Consider the following 20,523-nt stretch of genomic DNA (forward strand, 5'->3'; position numbering starts at 1 on the left):
TAAAAATCCATAATCCCCACTTCCACAGATCAACATTGGTCCTTACAACATTTAGATAAAGAGCGCAATAACACAAATATCCGCTGAGAGGTTCTTCCCAGACATCAAGGAGAAAATCGTTTTTAATGATGTAGACGAGGACTCTCTCCTCTCTGCTAGAACGGAATGGATCACTCTCCCCACGACACCAAAAACCAAAGACGTTCATTCACAATACCGAATGACAGATGTCCCTCCCGAGAGCTGCTGAGCTGAGAGAACGGCCACACCATGAGAGCAACACCCGTACCTCGGCCAATCAGATACCGAAACGACGGGACACATGGTGTGACCTTGGCGAAATCACAGTAATACTCGTGTACATCTCACATGCAAGGATCCTGTCCTGGGTGTTCCGAATGCAGACTTCCAAAGAAGTTCGTATAATGGCAAATGTCATTCTGATGTTGGCACCTTTTTCCATACATTCGCGTGGAGCTTAAAAAAAACGACTATGTGCTGTAAAGAATTCTGTAACTCACCTAAGCCATACTCAAATTCACAAGAATATATAAAAAAAAATAAGCTTGGCGAGTTGGTCTACAAAACCCTTCTGGCAAATAAACTTATTTAATGTAACCCCTGGCACCACAAAGCTTCTGTACCGTGGACAAAGTTTTTGTTTTTGTTTTTTTTTCCATTCACTGTGTTTTACCAGGTTGTGACATTTGTGTATTTGTATGTATATACCCCTGTTTGTTGTGGTATTTTCCCCTTTTGTGTTGAAAAAATAACAGAAAGAGTGTTGCGAAAGCGATACCTGAGTCCTGACCGAGTGAAACACCCGGCGCGCCTGCGCTCGGTCTCGGTGAGACCAGCACGGTGAGTCACCGCCTCCGCTGCCGGGGCGGGTCGGGAGTCCGGGGGAGGCGGCGGGCCCTGGGACACGGTTTCACCCGCACAGTACGTCTGGCCCGGTGTGGCCTGGTGTCCGCGGCGTTAAAATACGGCACAGTACCGCGCTGGAGAGGAAGGGAAAGGAGAGACCAGGTGCTCACGGCCCTGCTCTCCAGGCTGCCCGCAGCTCTTTTATGAACGGGCGTTTGGACTCTTCCGGCCGAACCCGACACCCGCTGGCTGGGCGACCTGTTCCACGCACCCACCACTCTTCCAGGCGCAGACGCTTGCATGCGTGGATCAGTCCACGCCCCGCTCCACGCACCCCGGACCTTTCTCGGAAACCTTCGGCATTATTAGTAAAGAATTAGTGCCCCTTTCAGGTGCCCCATGAAATCCGGCACCTGCGCCAGATAAACCCCAGCAATGAAGGAGAAAGCTGTAACAGTATTACTGTCTGCCCCAGCTGAGGTCCCCGCTGTCGTTTTCGATTCAGATATCAGAAATAAAACTTATATCTGTATATATGATTTGCATATTAACTATATTCTTGTTCTATTTGAAGGCAATAGATGTGGATTCGCATCATTGCTCGCTCCGCCTTGTCGGTGTGTCTGTGTCGGTTTTCTTTTTCCGCTCCGTCACCACGCTGACTCAGCAGCGTGCGTTTTGAAGTTTTGTTGTGGGGAAAAAGAAAGCCTGGAGTTTCTGTCTGCGTCGCGTCAGCAGCAGGTGTGACCGGCCTCACCAGCGCGCATGTCAGCGGGACCACAGACACGTCCTGTCAGCGCCCGGGGGTTTGGAACGGGCTTTATAAATAAGTTGTTATTATTATCATCGTTATTGTTATGAAAACATTGGCCAGAATAAGCGCTGGCGGTGTAGAGCACCCCGGAACAGGGAGGGGGGCCCCTGCTCCCCCAGTTTGCGCCGTCGCTCCTGTCAGACAGACCCCGACTAGCTCTGCTGGCAGAGCCTGACACTCGTGATCCCAGGTCCTCCATGTGGGAGGTTGGGCACAAGACCACCAGCCCCGTGTAAAAACAACGTTACGGTTCTTCCCTGAAGGCACGATGGACAGACACCCAACCTGTCAGACGGCCAGGAGCCCTGAGCCGAGGAGAGCAGCTGGAGCACATCCACACTGGCACCCCTGGAGCCTGGGAGGACCCTAAAAACACCCCGCTTGACTGCGAGGTCCCCACTAGTACAGGACACAGCGTTCCTCGGGAGACAGCGCCTTCTCCCGCACCTGAACGAGGCTCCACGGCCGATCCGATCCTCTCTTCTCTTTCCAGCAGGGAATGAACCTTTACCTGTCCCTTTGCAGTCCACGCACGCTGACGCAGCCGCCTGCTTGGACAAAAAAAAAACGAATCACACAAAATATCCCCCCGTGCCCGGACGAACACTCCCTCACAACCCAACCAGCACCCAGCGCCTTGCTCACCCACTGGGCGACTGGCGAGGCAGGGCTTCACGGACCTCGCCCACGCGTGACAAGACACAGACACACACAGCCTGCGTGTCATGCCAAGAGCCACGCGTGTGCCCTCACACACACACACACACACTGAAGGAGGACTCGGGAGGCAGCTTCTATGGAAGTAGTAGTGAGTTTATTGATGTGTTTCCCCCTACAGTTATCATAATCACCATCGTCATTGTTTTTCTCATACATTTATATTTATAGATATTCATTCATTCGGCCTGCAATCAAGCAGGCGTTACAAGATCAAAGCCGTTTCGGTGCATAGTGGGACAGTGACAAACAGAGGAGATACTGTCACAGGAAGAAAGTTTTAATTTTTTTTAAAAAAAAAGAAAGTAACAAAAAAGTGTGAGAAGTATATAGAGAACAATGCCACAGGTTTCCTCCGAGAAAGCCATGACAGCTACGTCAACTATACAGGCACACAAGGACACTACTATGAAAACAAAACGAAACTGATTCAGCTCTCTCTCTTTCTCCATGTCTGTAGCATGAAATAATCAAATTCTGAAAACCTGGGCCCAGACCTCACTAGCCGGGCCCTGAGCCCTGGTCCGGCCCATGTGGACCCGCCAGGGTCACACCCCGGACGCACAGGTTCGGAGGGCTGTGTGGCGCCGCCAGCGAACTAGCCCACAACTCCCGGGCTCCCCACGTCCCCCAGCACACCAGTGGCCCCCGTGTTGTCACAGCGGGTCGTGCAGGGCGAGGAAGGGGGCTCCAGGCGCAAGACGTGATCAGGAGCCCCAGTCGGAGCGACCTGACGCGTGCGGCCCGAACTCAGCAGCCGCGTGTGCGGACCCTGGTGTGGACGGGAGCAGCCCCAGTCGGAGAAGCGGGGGCTGGTCTGCAGCCCGAGGGGCCCCGTCCCGGACAGCGCCCCCTGGCGGCGGACAGCCCTTAGCGCCCGCCCTGCCGACACTTTCTCTTTCGTGGCCAAAGCCTCTTCAGGGGAACACCTCTTAACCCCCCCCATCCTCTCTGACCCCCGGGGACCCGACAGCCGCAGCCCTGACCCCCCACACCCCGCCCCGCTCCGTCCCCCCCAAAACACACACACACGCGCCTGAGCGGTCTCCCGCCCTGCGCGCGCCCGGCCCGGCGGGACGCTCCAGAACCTTCCAGAGCGAGCGCGAGACGGGTGTAGCGGCGCGGCGCGGCGGGGCGGGGCCGTTCAGAACGAGCGCGAAACGGAGCGGGGCGGGGCTCCTCAGAACTTTCCAGAGCGAGCGCGAGACGGGGCGGCGCACGAAGGCGCGAAAGCAGAGGCTCGCGAGGAGGAGAAGGGTCGGCTTCGCGCTCGGGGCTGAGCGACCCGCCGGGGAACCGCCAGCGCCCAGAGCCGGTTTAGTCTCTGGAAATGAACGGAACAGGTAACGGAATCGACGAAGAAAACCGCCTTTTCCTCCCGTTCGCGTTTGTGGCGGTGAGCGGAAAAATATTCACGGTCGGTTTCTAGTCGTTTTTGTGATTTTTGTTCGGTTTCTAGTCGTTTTTGTGATTTTTTTGTACTCTATTTGTTTCACCATACACCAAAATCGGTACAAAGAACCTTCATATACAAGCAATCTATTAAAAAAAATCGACATCTTAATATATATATTTCGTCATTTTGAGAACAGGTTTGAGATGAGAAACGATAAAGTGGCAATTTTCGACTCTTATATATTCTCTTACCCCCGAAAGGGTCTTTCCTGATCAGTTCATAAGATAAGATATGACTTTATTAGCCATGTACAATTTCTTGCATTAGGAATTTGTCTTTATTTGCTTTGCTCTATGATTAATTAACCTCCCCCCCTCCCCCCCCCCCCCGAAGAACAGGATAAATCATATTCAGTCATAGCTCTCGGCGTGAAATAATTTACGTGTGTGTTCCCGTTATTATTTTAAATCTCATATTGTTGTTCTATCCACGTACAAAGAAAAAAAAAAGGAAATTGAGCTCTACAGTACAAGAGTAGTAAGTAAGTAGTAGCATTATTTGAGTATTTCGAATGAGCCGGCCGGGTGTTCCGATGCAGATGGTTGGCCTTTGAGGTGAGCGCTTTGCGTTACAGGTCAGTAGTATTTTCTCTCGCCTCCACCGCGCCCCCTGCCGGCCCGGCTAGATCTGCATCTGCTCCAGGTACTTGTAGGTGGGATTCTCGTAACCGTGGTTCTGCATCTTGCTCAGGTGACGCTCCTCCGGGGTCAGCATGGGGTCCACCTGTCGGAGAGCAGAGGAGACGCGTGAGTTCAAAACCTTTCATAACGGCACTGGGGCCGCCATTGGGGAAACTACCGCCGGCTATTTGGCATGTTTACATATGCAGTCTCTCTCATAGCTTGATTTCATGATTAGTGAAGCATATTGAGTTGTGTACGAAATAAAGTAATGAAAACTGTTGTTTTGTCGTTTTACTGGAACCAAAGAACTAGAAATAACCCTGAACAGTGTAACAGAACAATTTAACAACACGTGGGTTTTCGTCAACCGTTAAACGATTAAATCTTTTTTTTCACAAGGTATTGGAGGTTAATTTTGCTTAGCAAGATAACAGTGTAAAATTCAAAATATGACGGGTGCTTGTAAGTTGTAACATTACAACTGAAACATTTATTCTCCACAGTGAGTGAAGTTGACATTCACAACCTTATGAAACATGTTTAGCATGTTCGATTGCCCTTGGCTGTTAAATCTAAAACTTGTAAGAATGATTAGTACTTGCTTAAAACATTGCTGAGACAAGACATTCTTTGTTGACTTAAACAGCTTAAGACACTCTTACTTGCAAGAAAGAAAGCATGTCTAATGGTAGTAATGGAATGAAAAACATGAGGATGGACCTAACACTGAGGAAGCGTTGCAGTGTGTGATTCTTGATGCTCTGGTATTACAAATGCCACCATTTGATGGTCTGAATAAAGAAGTAGGCTGCTCTTGTTTTGTTTCTGACTGGATTCAGTTTGTATGGCCTTTGCTTGTTAAACAGCGCTGCTCCTGTACTCTCCACACCCAGGCTTTCCTGCATGATGGTTACCTTTTGTAATAAATGTGTGAGAAACACCTGGATGGTGAGGTACCGTAGAAGTAAAATCTGTTTCTACCAGTTCCTGGTCTGACAGCAATATGACACTCAAACAGATCAAAAGGGACTAAAATATACATTTATTTTTAAAGAACCCAAGAATCGTCACCTATTATCATTATAAACCCAACTGAACTGGCCAGGTGTGTGTTTTTACACAACTCCTCCAACTCTGATCCGTACCGGAGGAGCCGTGCTGATTGGAGGAGAGGCGTCCCTCCCCCACAGCCCCGGACCGGAGGAGCCGTGCTGATTGGGGGAGAGGCGTCCCTCCCCCACAGCCCCATACCGGAGGAGCAGTGCTGATTGGAGGAGAGGTGTCCCTCCCCCACAGCCCCGTACTGGAGGAGCCGTGCGGATTGGAGGAGATCTCTTGTGCATCACACACGCCCCTGGGTCATGCCCCTCTCACCTCCACGATGCCGTGGCTGATGGTGCCATACTGCCTCTTCCGCAGCATCACCAGGCTGATCACAATCACTGTGGCGATCGCCACAGCAATCACCAGCAGGCCAATCAGAGCGCTGCTGCCAAAACTGAACTCCTCTCCCAGGGGCTGGTAGGATTCCTGTTAGAGAGAGGGAAGGAAGGAGTGAGAAAAGAGACGGAGAAAGAGCAAGAGTGCGCACAACACAAACAAGCACACAATACGTCCACACAAGGACAGGGGTAGGGATAAACAAGGTGTTCATGCTGTGCTTTCTTCCCTGTCATAAGCAGGAATAACAGTAGTGGTAGAGCTTTGTTAACCTCTGGCTTGCATGGTTGTTTTCCTTATATATTTACAACAAGCTTTAAATAACAAATAAATCCCCAGAGGGGTAGTAGTGTTTCAAGGAAAGATCTACAGATCTCTCTGACTGACTTAAAGCTGAAGATTGGGTGGCCCACGGCTTTAGGACCTACACTGTGCCAGGTGTGAATTTACATAGGGGGGCTGTGTCCTGGCACACAGTGGGTTCAGTACTGCTCTCCTGGCTGGCTCACTGACCCAGGCAGGGCAGGTAGAAACACAGGGTCTGCCTGCTGCAGAGAGATCTGAGTAATTGTGGGGGCAAAGCGAGTGGTTCAGTTTGAGGCTTAAAAGTTTCAGGTTCTGGTCATGAAAAGAGAACACAAAACAGTGATTGAAGACATGAAAATGAAGGAGCAAAATTACAAAAAAGAACAAATCAAAGCAGAAATAACTAAATGACCATTCAAGTGAATACATGCGTGGCCTACCGGAATCATGTAGAGCAGTATAAGTATGTTAATTTTTAAAATAAAACTTTAATTTGTTATCTTTTCACAGCTGGTAATGTTCTACAATTAGAGGGCGCCAGTGTGTAGTGTACTCAGCAGAGTAGTTAACTGCTGAACACAGCCAAGGTCCCTGGACCAAAAGCTGCAATAAAATAAACAATAATATAATAATAATTATTAATGATAATTGTAGTAGTAGTATGTGAGGGACTTTAGACAGGGATCAGGGTAGTCTTCTCTAGTGTAGAGGATAGAAACACCTCTATACAGACTGTATATGTATCTGACAGCAATGTATCTGACAGACGGTCAGACACTGAACACACAGACACAATGACCTCTGTCTCAATTTCTCTGATGGTCAGCTCTATGACTCAGAAGATGGGTCAACATGAGTGAATAGGAAACGACCTGGCATTATAGGCATAAAGACACAAAATCCAAAATACTTGTGAGTGACAACAATCGTTAAAAATCTAACAGTTTGCAACAATGGTCCCATATCCATTTGATGCATTTTAAAGGCTTCTAGGGTGTAAAAGTTCTCTTGTGTTTACAGTGCTGTTTGCATATAATATCTACACATACTGCCCACAAGAAAACTCTAGAAGGGTGGGGGCAGCATCGGCTGCTGTTCTGGGAATGCAGTGAATACAGCAGAGAGGGGGTCTTATTTGCCCGTCCTATATTGGCACAGGCTGTTTGCTTAGCTTGTAGTTCCCCAGGTCGCTCACTGAGTGGCGCTGTACTCACCATCTCATCCTCCATACCGTTGACTCTCTCTGCATTGTAAATGACCTCTTTAACATCCAGAGACTCATCAATCACCTGTCAACACAGACAGGCAGGGATGTGTTACTCTTCTCTTCTCTGGACACATGGGTAGCACAGAGTGTGTACGTGAGTGTGTTAGTGCATGGGGAGGGGAGGGGGGTACAGGGTTGCAACACAAAAACTACAACCACCACAGAAACACAGCATGCATTTCAGTCCTCTCTTCCCTCAAACATCATGGGTTCACAACCTCATCTTCAGCTGCCCCTTGAAATATTGGCAGTACGTGATCCTGCTCCAAATCAGCTAACGTTGAGTGCAGTCATTCTAGAGGACCTGGAAGCCAGTACAGTACTTTGCATGATCAAAATCTCAGTCTTGATCATGGCAAGAAGCGCTCAGTACAGCACAGAGCCCTCAGGACCGAGCTGGCAATCTTGGAAATAGGGCAGGATCCTCAGGAAAGTGCACAGTATCTCAGAGAAAGGGAAGAGCCCTCAAGAAAGTGCTGGGGATCTCGGAGACAGCACAGCACAAAGCACTCAGAAGACTTGTGGTGATCTCAGACACAGAACAGAGCCCTCTGGAAACTGCTGGGGATCTGAGAGACAACACAGTGCACAGCCCTCAGGAGAGTGTTGGTAATCTCAGAGACGACAGAGTGCACTACTCTCAGGAGAGTGTTGGTAATCCTGGAGACAGCACAGCGCAGAGCCATCAGGAGAGTGCTGGTAATCTCACAGAAAGCACAGAGCCCTCAGGAGAGTGTTGGTAATCTCAGAGACAGCACAGAGCCCTCAGGAGAGTGTTGGTGATCTCAGAGACAGCACAGCGCATAGCCCTCATGAGAGTGTTGGTATCGTCAGAGACAGCACAGCGCACAACCCTCAGGTGCGTGTTGACGATCTCAGAGACTAGACAGCGCAGCCCTCAGGAGAGTGTTGGTAATCTCAGAGACGGCGCAGAGCCCTCAGGAGAGTGTTGGTAATCTCAGAGACAGCACAGCGCACCACCCTCAGGAGCGTGTTGACGATCTCAGAGACTGGACAGCGCAGCCCTCAGGAGAGTGTTGGTATTGTCAGAGACAGCACAGCGCACAACCCTCAGGTGCGTGTTGACGATCTCAGAGACTAGACAGCGCAGCCCTCAGGAGAGTGTTGGTAATCTCAGAGACGGCACAGAGCCCTCAGGAGAGTGTTGGTAATCTCAGAGACAGCACAGAGCCCTCAGGAGAGTGTTGGTGATCTGCGAGAAAGGAGAGTGCAGGGCCCTTAGGAAACTGCTGGGAATCTGAGAGACAGCATATTGCACAACCGTCAGGAGAGTGTTGGTAATCTCAGAGACGGCTCAGTGTCCTCAGGAGAGTGTTGGTAACCCCAGAGACAGCACAGAGTCTTCAGGAGAGTGTTGGTGATCTCAGAGACAGCACATCGCACAGCCCTCAGGAAGTCGTTGGTGATCTCAGAGACAGCATAGAGCCCTCGGGAGAGGGTTGGTAATCTCAGAGACAGCACAGAGTCCTCAGGAGAGTATTGGTGATCTTATAGACAGCTCAGAGTCTTCAGCAGAGTGTTGGTGATCTCAGAGACAGCATAGCGCACAACCCTTAGGAGGTCGTTGGTGATCTCAGAGACAGCATAGAGCCCTCGGGAGAGGGTTGGTAATCTCAGAGACAGCACAGAGTACTCAGGAGAGTATTGGTGATTTTAGAAACAGCTCAGAGTCTTCAGGAGAGTGTTGGTAATCCCAGAGAAAGCACAGTGCAGAGTCCTCAAGAGAGTATTGGTGATCTCAGAGACCAGACAGCGCAGCCCTCCGGAGAGTGTTGGTAATCTCAGAGACGGCACAGAGCCCTCAGGAGAGTGTTGGTAATCTCAGAGACAGCAGAGCACAACCCTCAGGAGCGTGTTGATGATCTCAGACCGGACAGCACAGCCCTCAGGAGAGTGTTGGTAATATCAGAGACAGCACAGAGTCCTCGGGAGATTGTTGGTATCTGAAGAGACAGCACAGAGCCCTCAGGAGAGTGTTGGTGATCACAGAGAAAGGATAGTGTACAGCCCTCAAGAGCGTTGGTGATCTCTGAGAAAGCACAGTGCAGAGCTTTCAGGATAGTGTTGGTGATCTCAGAGACCGGACAGCGCTGCCCTCAGGAGAGTCTTGGTAATCTCAGAGACAGCACAGAGCCCTCAGGAGAGTGTTGGTGATCTGTGAGAAAGGAGAGCGCAGGGCCCTTAGGAAACTGCTGGGAATCTGAGAGACAGCATATTGCACAACCGTCAGAAGAGTGTTGGTAATCTCAGAGACAGCTCAGTGTCCTCAGGAGAGTGTTGGTAACCCCAGAGACAGCACAGAGTCTTCAGGAGAGTGTTGGTGATCTCAGAGACAGCACATCGCACAGCCCTCAGGAAGTCGTTGGTGATCTCAGAGACAGCATAGAGCCCTCGGGAGAGGGTTGGTAATCTCAGAGACAGCACAGAGTCCTCAGGAGAGTATTGGTGATCTTAGAGACAGCTCAGAGTCTTCAGGAGAGTGTTGGTGATCTCAGAGACAGCATAGCGCACAACCCTTAGGAAGTCGTTGGTGATCTCAGAGACAGCATAGAGCCCTCGGGAGAGGGTTGGTAATCTCAGAGACAGCACAGAGTCCTCAGGAGAGTATTGGTGATCTTAGAGACAGCTCAGAGTCTTCAGGAGAGTGTTGGTAATCCCAAAGAAAGCACAGTGCAGAGTCCTCAAGAGAGTATTGGTGATCTCAGAGACCAGACAGAGCAGCACTCCGGAGAGTGTTGATGATCTCAGAGACAGAGCAGAGCCCTCAGGAGATTGTTGGTAATCTCAGAGACAGTGTAGTGCACAACCATCAGGAGAGTGTTGGTAATCCCAGAGACAGCACAGAGTTTGCAGGACACTGCTGGGGATCTCAGATACAGCACAGAGCCCTCAGGACACTGCCAGGGATCTCAGAGGCAGTACAGAACAGAGCCCTAAGAGAGTTTTGATTATCTCAGAGACAGCACACAAGCCTCAGGAGAGTGTTCATGATCTGAGAGACAGCATAGCGCACAGCCCTCAGTATAGACCTGGGGATCTCAAGAGAAAGCACAGCACAGAGCCCTCAGGACAGAGCTGGAGAAGTCAGAGACATCACAGCTCAGAGCCCTTAGGATGAATTTGAAGATCTCAGGACAGTACAGCAGAGAGATCTCAGGACAGAACTGGTGGTCTCAGAGAAAACGCAGAGCCGTCACGGCATCTGATTTTAGAGAAAGAGACAGTAGAGCGCAGAGCCTGGGGTTCTTGTATGGCTGTAGAATGTTTAGAAAAGTGTGTGATTTAAAATGACTGATTTCCATCTGTGAAAAATTTAGGAAAATTTGAGACATAATTTTGGGAAAAGTGTGGAAATCTTAGTATGAAAATAATAGTGCTCGGTCATCTGTCGAGGGCGCAGCACACCATCACAAATACGGTTTGTGATGAGAATATGAGTAGTGGGAGGTTCACATGATGGAGCGACAATCCCTATTAGTCCTCAGTGTTTTCTGTTTAGCCAGCTAATGTGGATGTGATTTGCACTTAAGAGCAATCAATGCGTCTTCACAGCTGACTCGTTTCTTAGATTTGACATTTCATTGCAGAGCATCAGTGTTTATATTCCAGCTAGGATAAAAACAGAATTCAAGAACTGAACTCAGCTGTACTGAGAGTTGGTCATGCTAAGCAGTTGCTATTTTATACTAAGCATGTAATCGGTATTCAGTGTAAGTCGTATACCTGAAAGACAACTAGCTAACAATAATGTTTACATTTTGACAGTGACCGATTTCCCCTTACCTCACCCCAAGCAGTTGCAGCTGTTACTCTCTCCTAGCTTTGCTTTCTTCTCCCTCCCCTACCTGAGTGACTAGATCGCTCGTGTGTCCTTAGGAGAGTGTTGGCGATCTCAAAGACAGTGCAACGCCCTCGGGACACTGTTAAAGATCTCAGAGACAGCGCAACGCCCTCAGGACACTGCTGAGGATCTCAGAGACAGCGCAAAGCCTTCAGGACACTGCTGAGGATCTCAGAGACAGCGCAAAGCCCTTAGGCTGGAGATCTTACAAGACTGCGCAAAGCCCATTAGGAAACTCCTGGTGATCTCAGAGACAGTATAGCAAAGAGCCCTCAGAATAGAGCTGGTGATCTTGGAGACAGTACAGCGCGGAGCTGTCAGGACAGAGCTGGTGATCCCTAAGATCTCTAAAATCGGATGGCACATCCTCATTATGCTAGCAGTTCGGAGGTAATGTGTAGGAATTGGTCATCGTAGGAAGTGATCTAAGCTTGTTTTTAATGGAGCTTGTTTCAGAGCTCTGTTGGGGAGTAGGTGAGCTTTTCCCTAGACTCCCTCTCACTGAGCTTCTCCAGCTGCTTGCCGGCTCACCAATCCCGGGACCCGAAGAGCAGCCAAGCGCGGAACACAGACCCTGAACTGAGCGTCACTGCCACTCATTCAACAGAGGAGAATCGCGCACCCTGGGCCCAACAACCGGAGGTAAGGACTGGTGTGGGGGAACCTGGGAAGAGCGAAGGGAATGTGGGCTCAGAGGATGGTGCAGGAGACCACGCTGTTGGGATGAGAGGACAGAAGAAAGGCAGGGCTGGGAGAAGGGAGGCTCTCTCCCTCCGAAGGGGTTCCCATCCCACACAGCTCTTACCACACTGCTGCCGATCTTCCCCTTGCTGTTGATGGCTCTCTCCTCCGCTCCCATCAGGCCGTCCAGTCCTGACATCCCGGAACCTGCGGGCAGAGTGCAGCACCGTCACACCGCTGGCCAGTGGCTGCAGAGGCACAGAGATCTCAAACAAGGCAAGAGCAAACCCCTTCACCCTGCAGCCCAGGTTTGGCTTTCGGTAACCATCGGAGTGATGGGGAGGCTCCTTCTTTTTCACAAAGTCCGAAAACAAAATCACTTCAGCCGCCTGCAGCTTGTAACTTGAGCTCCTTTTTTTCTGATTTCCTCCCGGAGATGACATTGAGAAAATCTCACATCAGAAACCTATAAATTTAAGCCATCAAAAGGCCTCAAGATTGATCGTGAAAGCAGGAGCCCACACATTATCTACTGCACCGCCACTAGATGGCTGCAGCGACTAGTGTGCAGCAAAGCGCACATGACTGCCCAGCATCAAACTGGTGAATGGGAAAGCCCATATTGGAAAACACTTTGCAAAAGTAAAAATGAAAAATTAGTGAAGTGAACAACTATTTCCTTTTCTAAGCTCGGGTGCTTGTAGTCAGTAGCCAAGTCAGGAGGGAAAACCAGTTTGCGTAAGGCTACACTGAATGGATCCTGTACAGACCTGTGCAATTGGACGGCTTATTTCTGGCAGGGTGATCCCTTATTTCTGGGCCAGGCGGTTATCTGAGGCCTAGTGTAGGTCTTAATGAGAAGAACAAGCTCCTCTGTGCAGGGCAGCCTGTCTGAACCCTGCAGAGGTGGATATTTCCTCCGCACTACCCGAATTGGAGAAAGTGTGTGTAGATAAACATGCACGTTTGAATTGCATGCCACTGAAACATCTCAATCTGAGACACATTTTAGGTGTACACAGTGATCCTTTGCATGAATGAAAAAAGAACCGCTTTATCCCACAAATGTCAAGTCAGAATTGTGTCATTACAGCTGAATCGCCGTTCTATGAATGTATCTCACTCATCTTTCTTGAAAAATACGTAAAACTGATGATTTCACGTTTTTAACAGAACTAAATATGTACACCTTTATAAAACAATGATTTAACAGCACAGTAATATCAGAGTATTCAACGTGGGAGCTGAGAGACCTGTTGCACGTTCTAAGTTCCAATGCCTGAAAATGTTGTTGTAGAACAGTGAAGACGTGTTTGACTTTGGTTTCCTCCAGTACGCTCCTACAGTAGATGAGCACTTTTTATATATTTTTTTATACTACAGCAAAAATTCAGGCCATAAGATATCTGTGCTCTTGTACCTCAATGACAAATACAAGCACCTGTAGCTATTGCCACCTCATAGGGGGTGATCAGGTAGGGGAGAGCGCTGTGTGTCACTGAGCCCTCAGCTACAGCCTCGGCTCAGACTGCAGTGCTGGAGCAGGATCTCCTGAGTCATTGGCCTGTTCTTTATCTGGCTTTCACAAGCATTGCAGGAGGGGACGTATCAGACATCCTATTGTTCTGGGCTCTGAATGACAAGATCCCTGACCAGCGCCCTCGACAGATGACCGAGCACCAGCATGTGCCCGTTTCCAGCCTGGAACGCGGTTGATGATACTCTGTTGTGGAGCAGCGCACACTGCGGCTCTCACCCACACTGATCACTATTTTCACAGAATCTGGGATCTCCGGTTTGTGCTTCACACCTGGCAGGTGCCAGGACCCAGGCTTTAACCAGAGAAAGGTCGAGGCTCGACCCGAGACTCCTCGCTCTCACAAGTGCAGAACAGACCGTGTGCCTCAGGGGCGGCGCTGTCGAGTCGCTGTCGACTCTGGACTTAGGTACACTCCCCTTCTCCGAAACATTGCGGATGGATCCCATCAATAACTTCCTATTGTTTGCAGTCCTGCGAACTGTACGTCTTTGTTCCTTTAGTCTGTATGGTCTACTTAACACTGAATTTTAAGTTCAGCTGCAAACCTAATCTACTGTATCCAGCTGAGGTTTGAAAATCTACAGCACGCCTGGCTGAACGTCACTCCCTATTGCTTTTGGCCAGTCAACCGCTCTTCACCCCCAAGATCTTTTAATCATCAGAATTGGACAAAAGGGCAGGAAATCGGCATGCCGAGTTGTGTCACCTTTTATTTTGTGAGGGCTATCTTGGGACGAGCAGTCTAGTCATACTTCATAGGAGACAGATATGAAATTTTAGCCCTGCCTCTGGACTGACAATGGGGCTACAGACCCGAGCTAAGGGGCACGAGAATAAACACAGGAGGGAAACCAGAGCAGCAGGAAAGCAACACAGCGGCACCCACAAAATGGAAGGAATGGAGGAACGAGCGGACAGTTTCAGAAAGGAGAAAGACGGAGAGACAGAATGGAGGGAGGGGAGAGAGGAAGAGGAGGGACAGAGTGGAGAGGGACGCTGCGGAGGGCGAGACAGAGCAGGAACACCAACCTTTCTTCATGGCGCGAGGAGGGTCGGAGAGGGCGCCTAGCCGCCGCCACAGAGTAAAGAAACAAAATCAGAAGGGAAAACAGGAAAAAAGAAAGAAAACTCAGGTGAGCAGAGGAAAAAGGAGGAGAAATTAAACTGAGAGCTTGGTGACAGGTTCCTCCAGAGTCTGCGCAGGGCTGCCTGCTCATAGGCTAACTACAGGACAAATACAGAATAATAACAAATAGTAGAATAAAACCAACCCACTAGACCTTCTTTCCAAAACTCCTAAAACCCTTTTTTCTTTAGAGGACAATACCATTACTTGTGTCTCCGTTTCTCTGTATAGTCCAAAAGTCGAGCAGTTAAGGTAAAGAGCTTTGTTACCGAAAGCTTCAGTCCCAGCACGGTGACTTCAGACCGCTTGCCATCTTGAGCACTGATTTTATTACCTTATTTTAATCAAAGCTTTTCTTATTAAGTTGTAGGACTTCTGTGCGTATCACTGTTCCTGTAGATAGTTTGTCATTTTCCTATTCAGTGATTTCCTCACAGCATCAAGTCTTGAAGGAGCCCAGCACCTCACACTTTGCAGTGTGACCTGGTCATCTGCTCCATGCGTCCTGGCTGTAAACAACTTTACTGAAATAGCTCAGGTCAGTCTTATTTATTACCCCTTCAGATTTTGAAAGCTTTAATTAAATCTGCCATTGTTGTCCACAGAGACTGAAAGGATTTAGTGCCTCCAATCTCAAACCACCGGGCTCAAACCACCGGGCCTGAACAGCTGCATTTCTGCAGTCTGCTATTTATCCAAGCAAGTTTCTTGTGTCGATAACCATTCTTGAGGTCCTGCAGGTCAATTTATGTGTTCAACAAGGCTAAGCTTGCAGAGCAGAACAGAAGAGACACTTCTATAACAAAGCTTGTAAAACGTTTACATTAATCTTCACCTTTTCTTTGCAAGTCCACTGCTATTTTGTTTATCTGCCAGCAGGGGGTGTGAGTGATTCTGTTTTTTGCCAGAGCTCAGGAGAGATCAAGATAAAGACAACAGAAGGAGCCATCTTGGGTTGGGAGTATAGCAGCATACACTTTTGTTTATTTATAGGCACACTGATAGCTTCGTCGTACAAAAATGTGTGAACAGGATTATTTTCGTTCGTTTGAAAAGTTCATACTTTGATTACAAGCTGCACTATAGTTAACATAGAGAAACAGATGAAGCTGCAATGTTTTATTTAGCCTTACATGAAGTATGATTTAGGGAAAATGGTTATAGTGTTATAGTATAGAGTTATAGAGTGTTAATTAATGTTTTCTTTATTATTTGTCATTAGGTTTTGTTATTAATATTTAAGCATTTAGATTAAAAACAGGACCCAGTGTCCAGACTGAATTGAATACAAATAAATAATGTACAGTATATCGATGCTGATGGTATGGTATGGATGCCAGTAACATGGCATCTTTCTGGTTCTAGTTAACAAGGTCAGTGATTGTTGTTGTTTTATTATCTCACTGAGGATGACTATTAATATTACTGTAAATGGAAAGAGTGAAAACTGTTCAATCGCTGTGGAAAAACTAGATCTTTGTGGCCACAGCTGAGAAATTAATATAACAAGATGAACATGAATAGACTGTTTTTGATGAAGTGTAGCAGATCAGATGAAGTCAATACCTGTAGATGTACAGAAGCTTAAGTAACCCTGTTGCAAGTCTGTAAAGGTGCCACAGCACGGAGCGAGAGAGAAGCACTTGAAAATCCACAGAAAGGAGAGAAAACTGAGATACAAGGTATGATATTTTTAATTGTTGGTTTATTTTATGGTAGTGGGTTTAGCTCACACCCTTGTACTGGTCTGAGACACAAGGCTGACCATCACTGTGCCATGTGTGTCCTGGGAACATGGTGCCTGAAACGGCACCTTGACCGACTGGACATGCTCTGGGGGTGGTGACCGGGTTCCAGTATCAGCCGGGTGGGACCCAGAAAGCCCCCACTAACGCAGACAGGGACAGCATTTTTTTTTGCAGCGCGCATTTCCCACTTGTGGCTCTCATGGCCGTCTCCAGAACAGCAGGTCTGACCCAGACAGTGGGAGATTCTCGGGCTCACGCACGGCACAGCGGGCAGCATTTGTGACCGACACCCTGGGGTGGTCCGTGAAATCCCTGTTCTCGTCAGCAGGTGGCGCCATGCAGGGTTGAGACAAGCCAGCCCAGGCAGAAACAGAACAGTGCCGTAGGAGCGTTGAGAGGAAGCTGAGACGCCCAGGCATGAGCAGGTGTCCTTCATTCTCCAGATTCCCAGAAACAAAGCCCAGCTGTCCTGCCACGCCACCTAGCAGCCGCTGTAGTCACTGCAGTGTCTCTGGGGCCAGCTGCATGAAACTCCTTCAGTTACAGCTATGGGGAAAGCAGTTACTCTGGCCCTAAGCTGTCCCCTCAAGTCCTCTGAGTTTCAGGTGGTCAGATCAAGCAGCTGCTAAAGGCAGTTAAAGGATAGCCTATCTACAAGTGCTGGGTACACTCAGGCAGGTTTATGGTCCTTATTTATAAGCTGCTAGTTTTTGAGACCAGAGCTGTAGAGCATGTCCTGCAGCAGGCCTGGAAGTCAAATATATGAACACAGGAACAGGAGGCGCTAAACTAGGTGTCACATCTTTGAAACCACCCCAGTAATAACCGTTATCAGAAAGACGCTTATTCCCAATGAACGAAAAGAACTTTGTTTTCCTGTAGCGCTGTATTTTTGCTAAGAACAGCCCCTGTAGAGTTGAACCACTGAGACTCTTCTTTCTGTCACCCCCTTTTGTTTCGACACCGGCAGTGCTCTGTGGCACCCCCCCTTGTTGCAGCGCGAGAGAAACGGAGACTGGAAACGAGGCTCTGCCAGCCCTGCAGTACCCGCGGATGATGCAGCACACCCAGAGCCCGGCATTGCGTCTGGGGCTCATCAGAACCCGCCACCGCCGGAAGTGGACCAAGTGTCACAAAACGACGGGGCCCAGGCGCCACTCACCCTCGGACTCAGGCAGGGACCCCAGCGCTGTCACCCGGATGGGGCGGTAAGGTTTTCCCGGAAGCTCCACGCTCTCCTCGGAGGACACGGTGACATCTGCCTGGGCCTCGGAGATGGAGGACAGGAACTGGTCCATGTCTGTTCTCTGCTCCTGCAGCAGCTCGTCTGAGGGGGTGAGGCGGGTGGATTGGGACATGTGCAGACACAGAAAGGCTCCATGACAGAGGCACAGGCAGAGACTGGTATATCCTTGTCCCAGACCCCCAGTCCACTGCATGTATAGTGACAACCCCCCCCACACAGCCAGGCAGACACAATGAACCCCACCCAGACACAAAGACCAACACTGACGCAGATGTGTGCAGAGAGGCAGAGAAAGGGAAGCAACCAAATGCACACAAACCCACAGGCAAACAGAAAGCAAATAGGAGAAGCTTGTTTTGTGAGGAATCACTACCCAATTAGCAAAAGCTGTACTAAGATCCTCTCTGATCTTTGCCCAGATGGTATATATCTGAGGACAGCTCTTATTATTTCCGATCTGCTGAGTGGCCAGATGAGAAACACTCCTGTCCCCATTCAGTCACTCTGTCACAGAGTCATGTGCGCTGCAGTCAGCAGGAACTCGCAACAGAGCTCCGTGTCCTGTTCGTCTTCCCTGCCAGTCCCGCGCGGAGTCTGGGGGGCGAGCCTGCTGTCAGGATCTGATTTATTTCTTCTGTTTCCTTTCCCTCCTGCTTTTTTTAGTTGAAGGGGATCATAAAATTGACAACACGCGAAGGAGGATTACAGCCCAAATACGCCAACACTAATCCAAATCAGTGCATCTGAGCTGCAATTTTAAATTCAACTCAAATTCTATTTATGATTGTGTGTTTCAGATTCTAACCAACACAACGTTTGCCAGTCTTTTGCATCTTCTTCACCACCTCCAGATCTGTCATCGACTGAGCTAGGCAGCCAAAAAGTACATTTGTTTTATGCAGAAATATGGGTTATTTATATTTAAATTAGTTTTAGACTCATTTATATCCACGTAGAACTGGAAGCACTACACTTCCGCAAAGTGTGTTTGAGGGCTTCATATTCTTAAAAAATGGCTGCAGCTCTACACATCGACCAACACGCATACAATAGGTGCTGTCTTTACAAGCAATTCCTACTGACTCTGGTTACATTTTAATCAACACAACATTAGGGAGTTAAAAGCAACACTTCCCTGTAATCCTATTCAAGTTCATTGTAACCCGTGAACTGAAATCTCAACACGTAACACATGGATTAAATTTAGTGTGAAAGTATGCAGAGGCGTGTGTGGTGAATACTTCTTCTGACGCGTGCACCTCTGGGAGGCAGTGCGCAGGAGTGCTGAGGGCTCTGGACTCTAGACCCACAGGCTGCGCAGAGCTACGGCTGAGCGAGAGCCCGCCGAGGGGCTGGGAGAGAAAACACCCAGCTGTTCGCAGGAGCGGAGCGGTGTCCATGTCCGTCAGAGGCTGATGGACAGAAGCCCAGAGCTGCACTACTGCACCTCCCCAGGACTGGCAGACAGGTCTGACCCTGCAGCTGCACCCCAGGACTCGCTTGGCCGGCTCAAGTCCGCCGAGACTCACCGATCTCATCCTGGATCTCCTCGGCCACGTAGGGCACCTTGTAGAGCAGAGACAGGCTCTGGTTCATCCGCTCCTCGATCACACGCAGGTGGGTCATTACCTGAGGCCGGACACAGGAAGGGAAAAAAACGTGTGAGCCCATAACCTCACAGCTCACTCAGAGGGTCTGTAGGCCGCCAAGACCCCACAGGCTGGCAAGGGCGCTGTATCGTCTGCCACCACCGGAAGGTGAAACGTGCAGCAGATGCACCAGTCTTGACAGATTCACACATAACCAGGTCCACTCCTATACCATGACATAACGTACTACAGGCTGTATGGCTAAAAGACACAAGTCACCTTCCCTTGTATGATAATAGAGAACTAGTGCATTGACTTCAATTTAATGAAAATAACCGAATTTAAATAACAGTCATATTTGAGAAGAGGCCTGAGAATGACAGCCCTGCGAACTCCAGCCCAGCTGTCTTCAAGCGAGCTCCCTCTCCAGGCACAGCGGCAGCACACTGTATCGTTCATGTCTCTCCGGACGTAGTGGAGCTCAGATTACATGACTATAATACTGTGCTTGCACATAACTGCCTAAACAGCGCCTATCGCAGAACACACCTTGCAGATTTACAGGTGAGGAACAGCTGAGATCCTGGGATCTTTGCGTTAATATATAGCTGAATGCACAAAGCACCACCAGGCTTTGGATTCCTTGTATTCTGGGGAAGGAAGCACCATAGGAACTTCAGAGGAAGGAACTGTTTCCTGGAGTTTTTAAAAACCCTACTTGGGTGTTTACGCTCCCTAGCATGGTTTTAATCTGGAATGAAATGACTGATGTCCCACAGAGTGTTCCATTCCCAGGACATGGGAGAGTCCGGAAAAAAGTTTAATGAAGACGCTGAAATAAAAGACGAGGCTATGGCAGCGTTGGATCAGAAACAGACTGGAGCCAAGATCCACTCCGGAGTGGAGATTTTGTCTGACCTGGGACTTCATCTGAGCTGCCTTCTCCGGGTCCACAGCCAGGACGTGCTGGTAGTGCCTGACGGTGTGCTGGCGGTCCTTGTTCTCCGCTCGGACATAGCGCTTCAGGGCCTGGAGGATACGGTGAGGCTGCAGGAGAGGTGAGAGGAGTGTGAGAGACAACACATAGGAACACCCTGACAAAGTACTGGCCTGGTGACCACAGACTGGACCTAGGAACAGGACACAGGCAAGCCTGCATATCTAGAGTATAGGCTCAGTGACCTTACTGTGGACAGAGAAACTGGATACAGGCAGACCTGGTTGTCCAGAGAGGACGGGGT

The 20,523-nt window shown here is 49.2% G+C and overlaps 1 protein-coding gene across 5 annotated transcripts in view; it reads right to left on the minus strand.

Moving 5' to 3' along the window:
- Positions 1 to 2,473: 2,473 nt before the first annotated feature.
- The window catches only part of aplp2 (amyloid beta precursor like protein 2), a 60,534-nt gene continuing 42,484 nt past the window's right edge, over positions 2,474 to 20,523 (minus strand). For 2 of the 5 annotated variants that reach the window (XM_088619926.1, XM_088619922.1), the window contains 8 exons: positions 20,201 to 20,329; positions 19,223 to 19,322; positions 17,610 to 17,774; positions 14,603 to 14,638; positions 12,158 to 12,240; positions 7,438 to 7,512; positions 5,852 to 6,007; positions 2,474 to 4,577 (listed from right to left, as the gene is read on the minus strand). In XM_088619926.1, coding sequence (XP_088476052.1) covers positions 4,476 to 4,577; positions 5,852 to 6,007; positions 7,438 to 7,512; positions 12,158 to 12,240; positions 14,603 to 14,638; positions 17,610 to 17,774; positions 19,223 to 19,322; positions 20,201 to 20,329 — 846 coding nt within the window. In that variant the 3' untranslated portion in view covers positions 2,474 to 4,475. The remainder of the gene's footprint in view (positions 4,578 to 5,851; positions 6,008 to 7,437; positions 7,513 to 12,157; positions 12,241 to 14,602; positions 14,639 to 17,609; positions 17,775 to 19,222; positions 19,323 to 20,200; positions 20,330 to 20,523) is intronic. The other 3 variants (XM_088619923.1, XM_088619924.1, XM_088619925.1) reach the window with 3 other exon arrangements.

The sequence above is a fragment of the Lepisosteus platostomus genome, chromosome 25 (genome assembly GCF_059453375.1).
Source record: "Lepisosteus platostomus isolate fLepPlt1 chromosome 25, fLepPlt1.hap1, whole genome shotgun sequence".
NCBI lineage: Eukaryota > Metazoa > Chordata > Actinopteri > Semionotiformes > Lepisosteidae > Lepisosteus > Lepisosteus platostomus.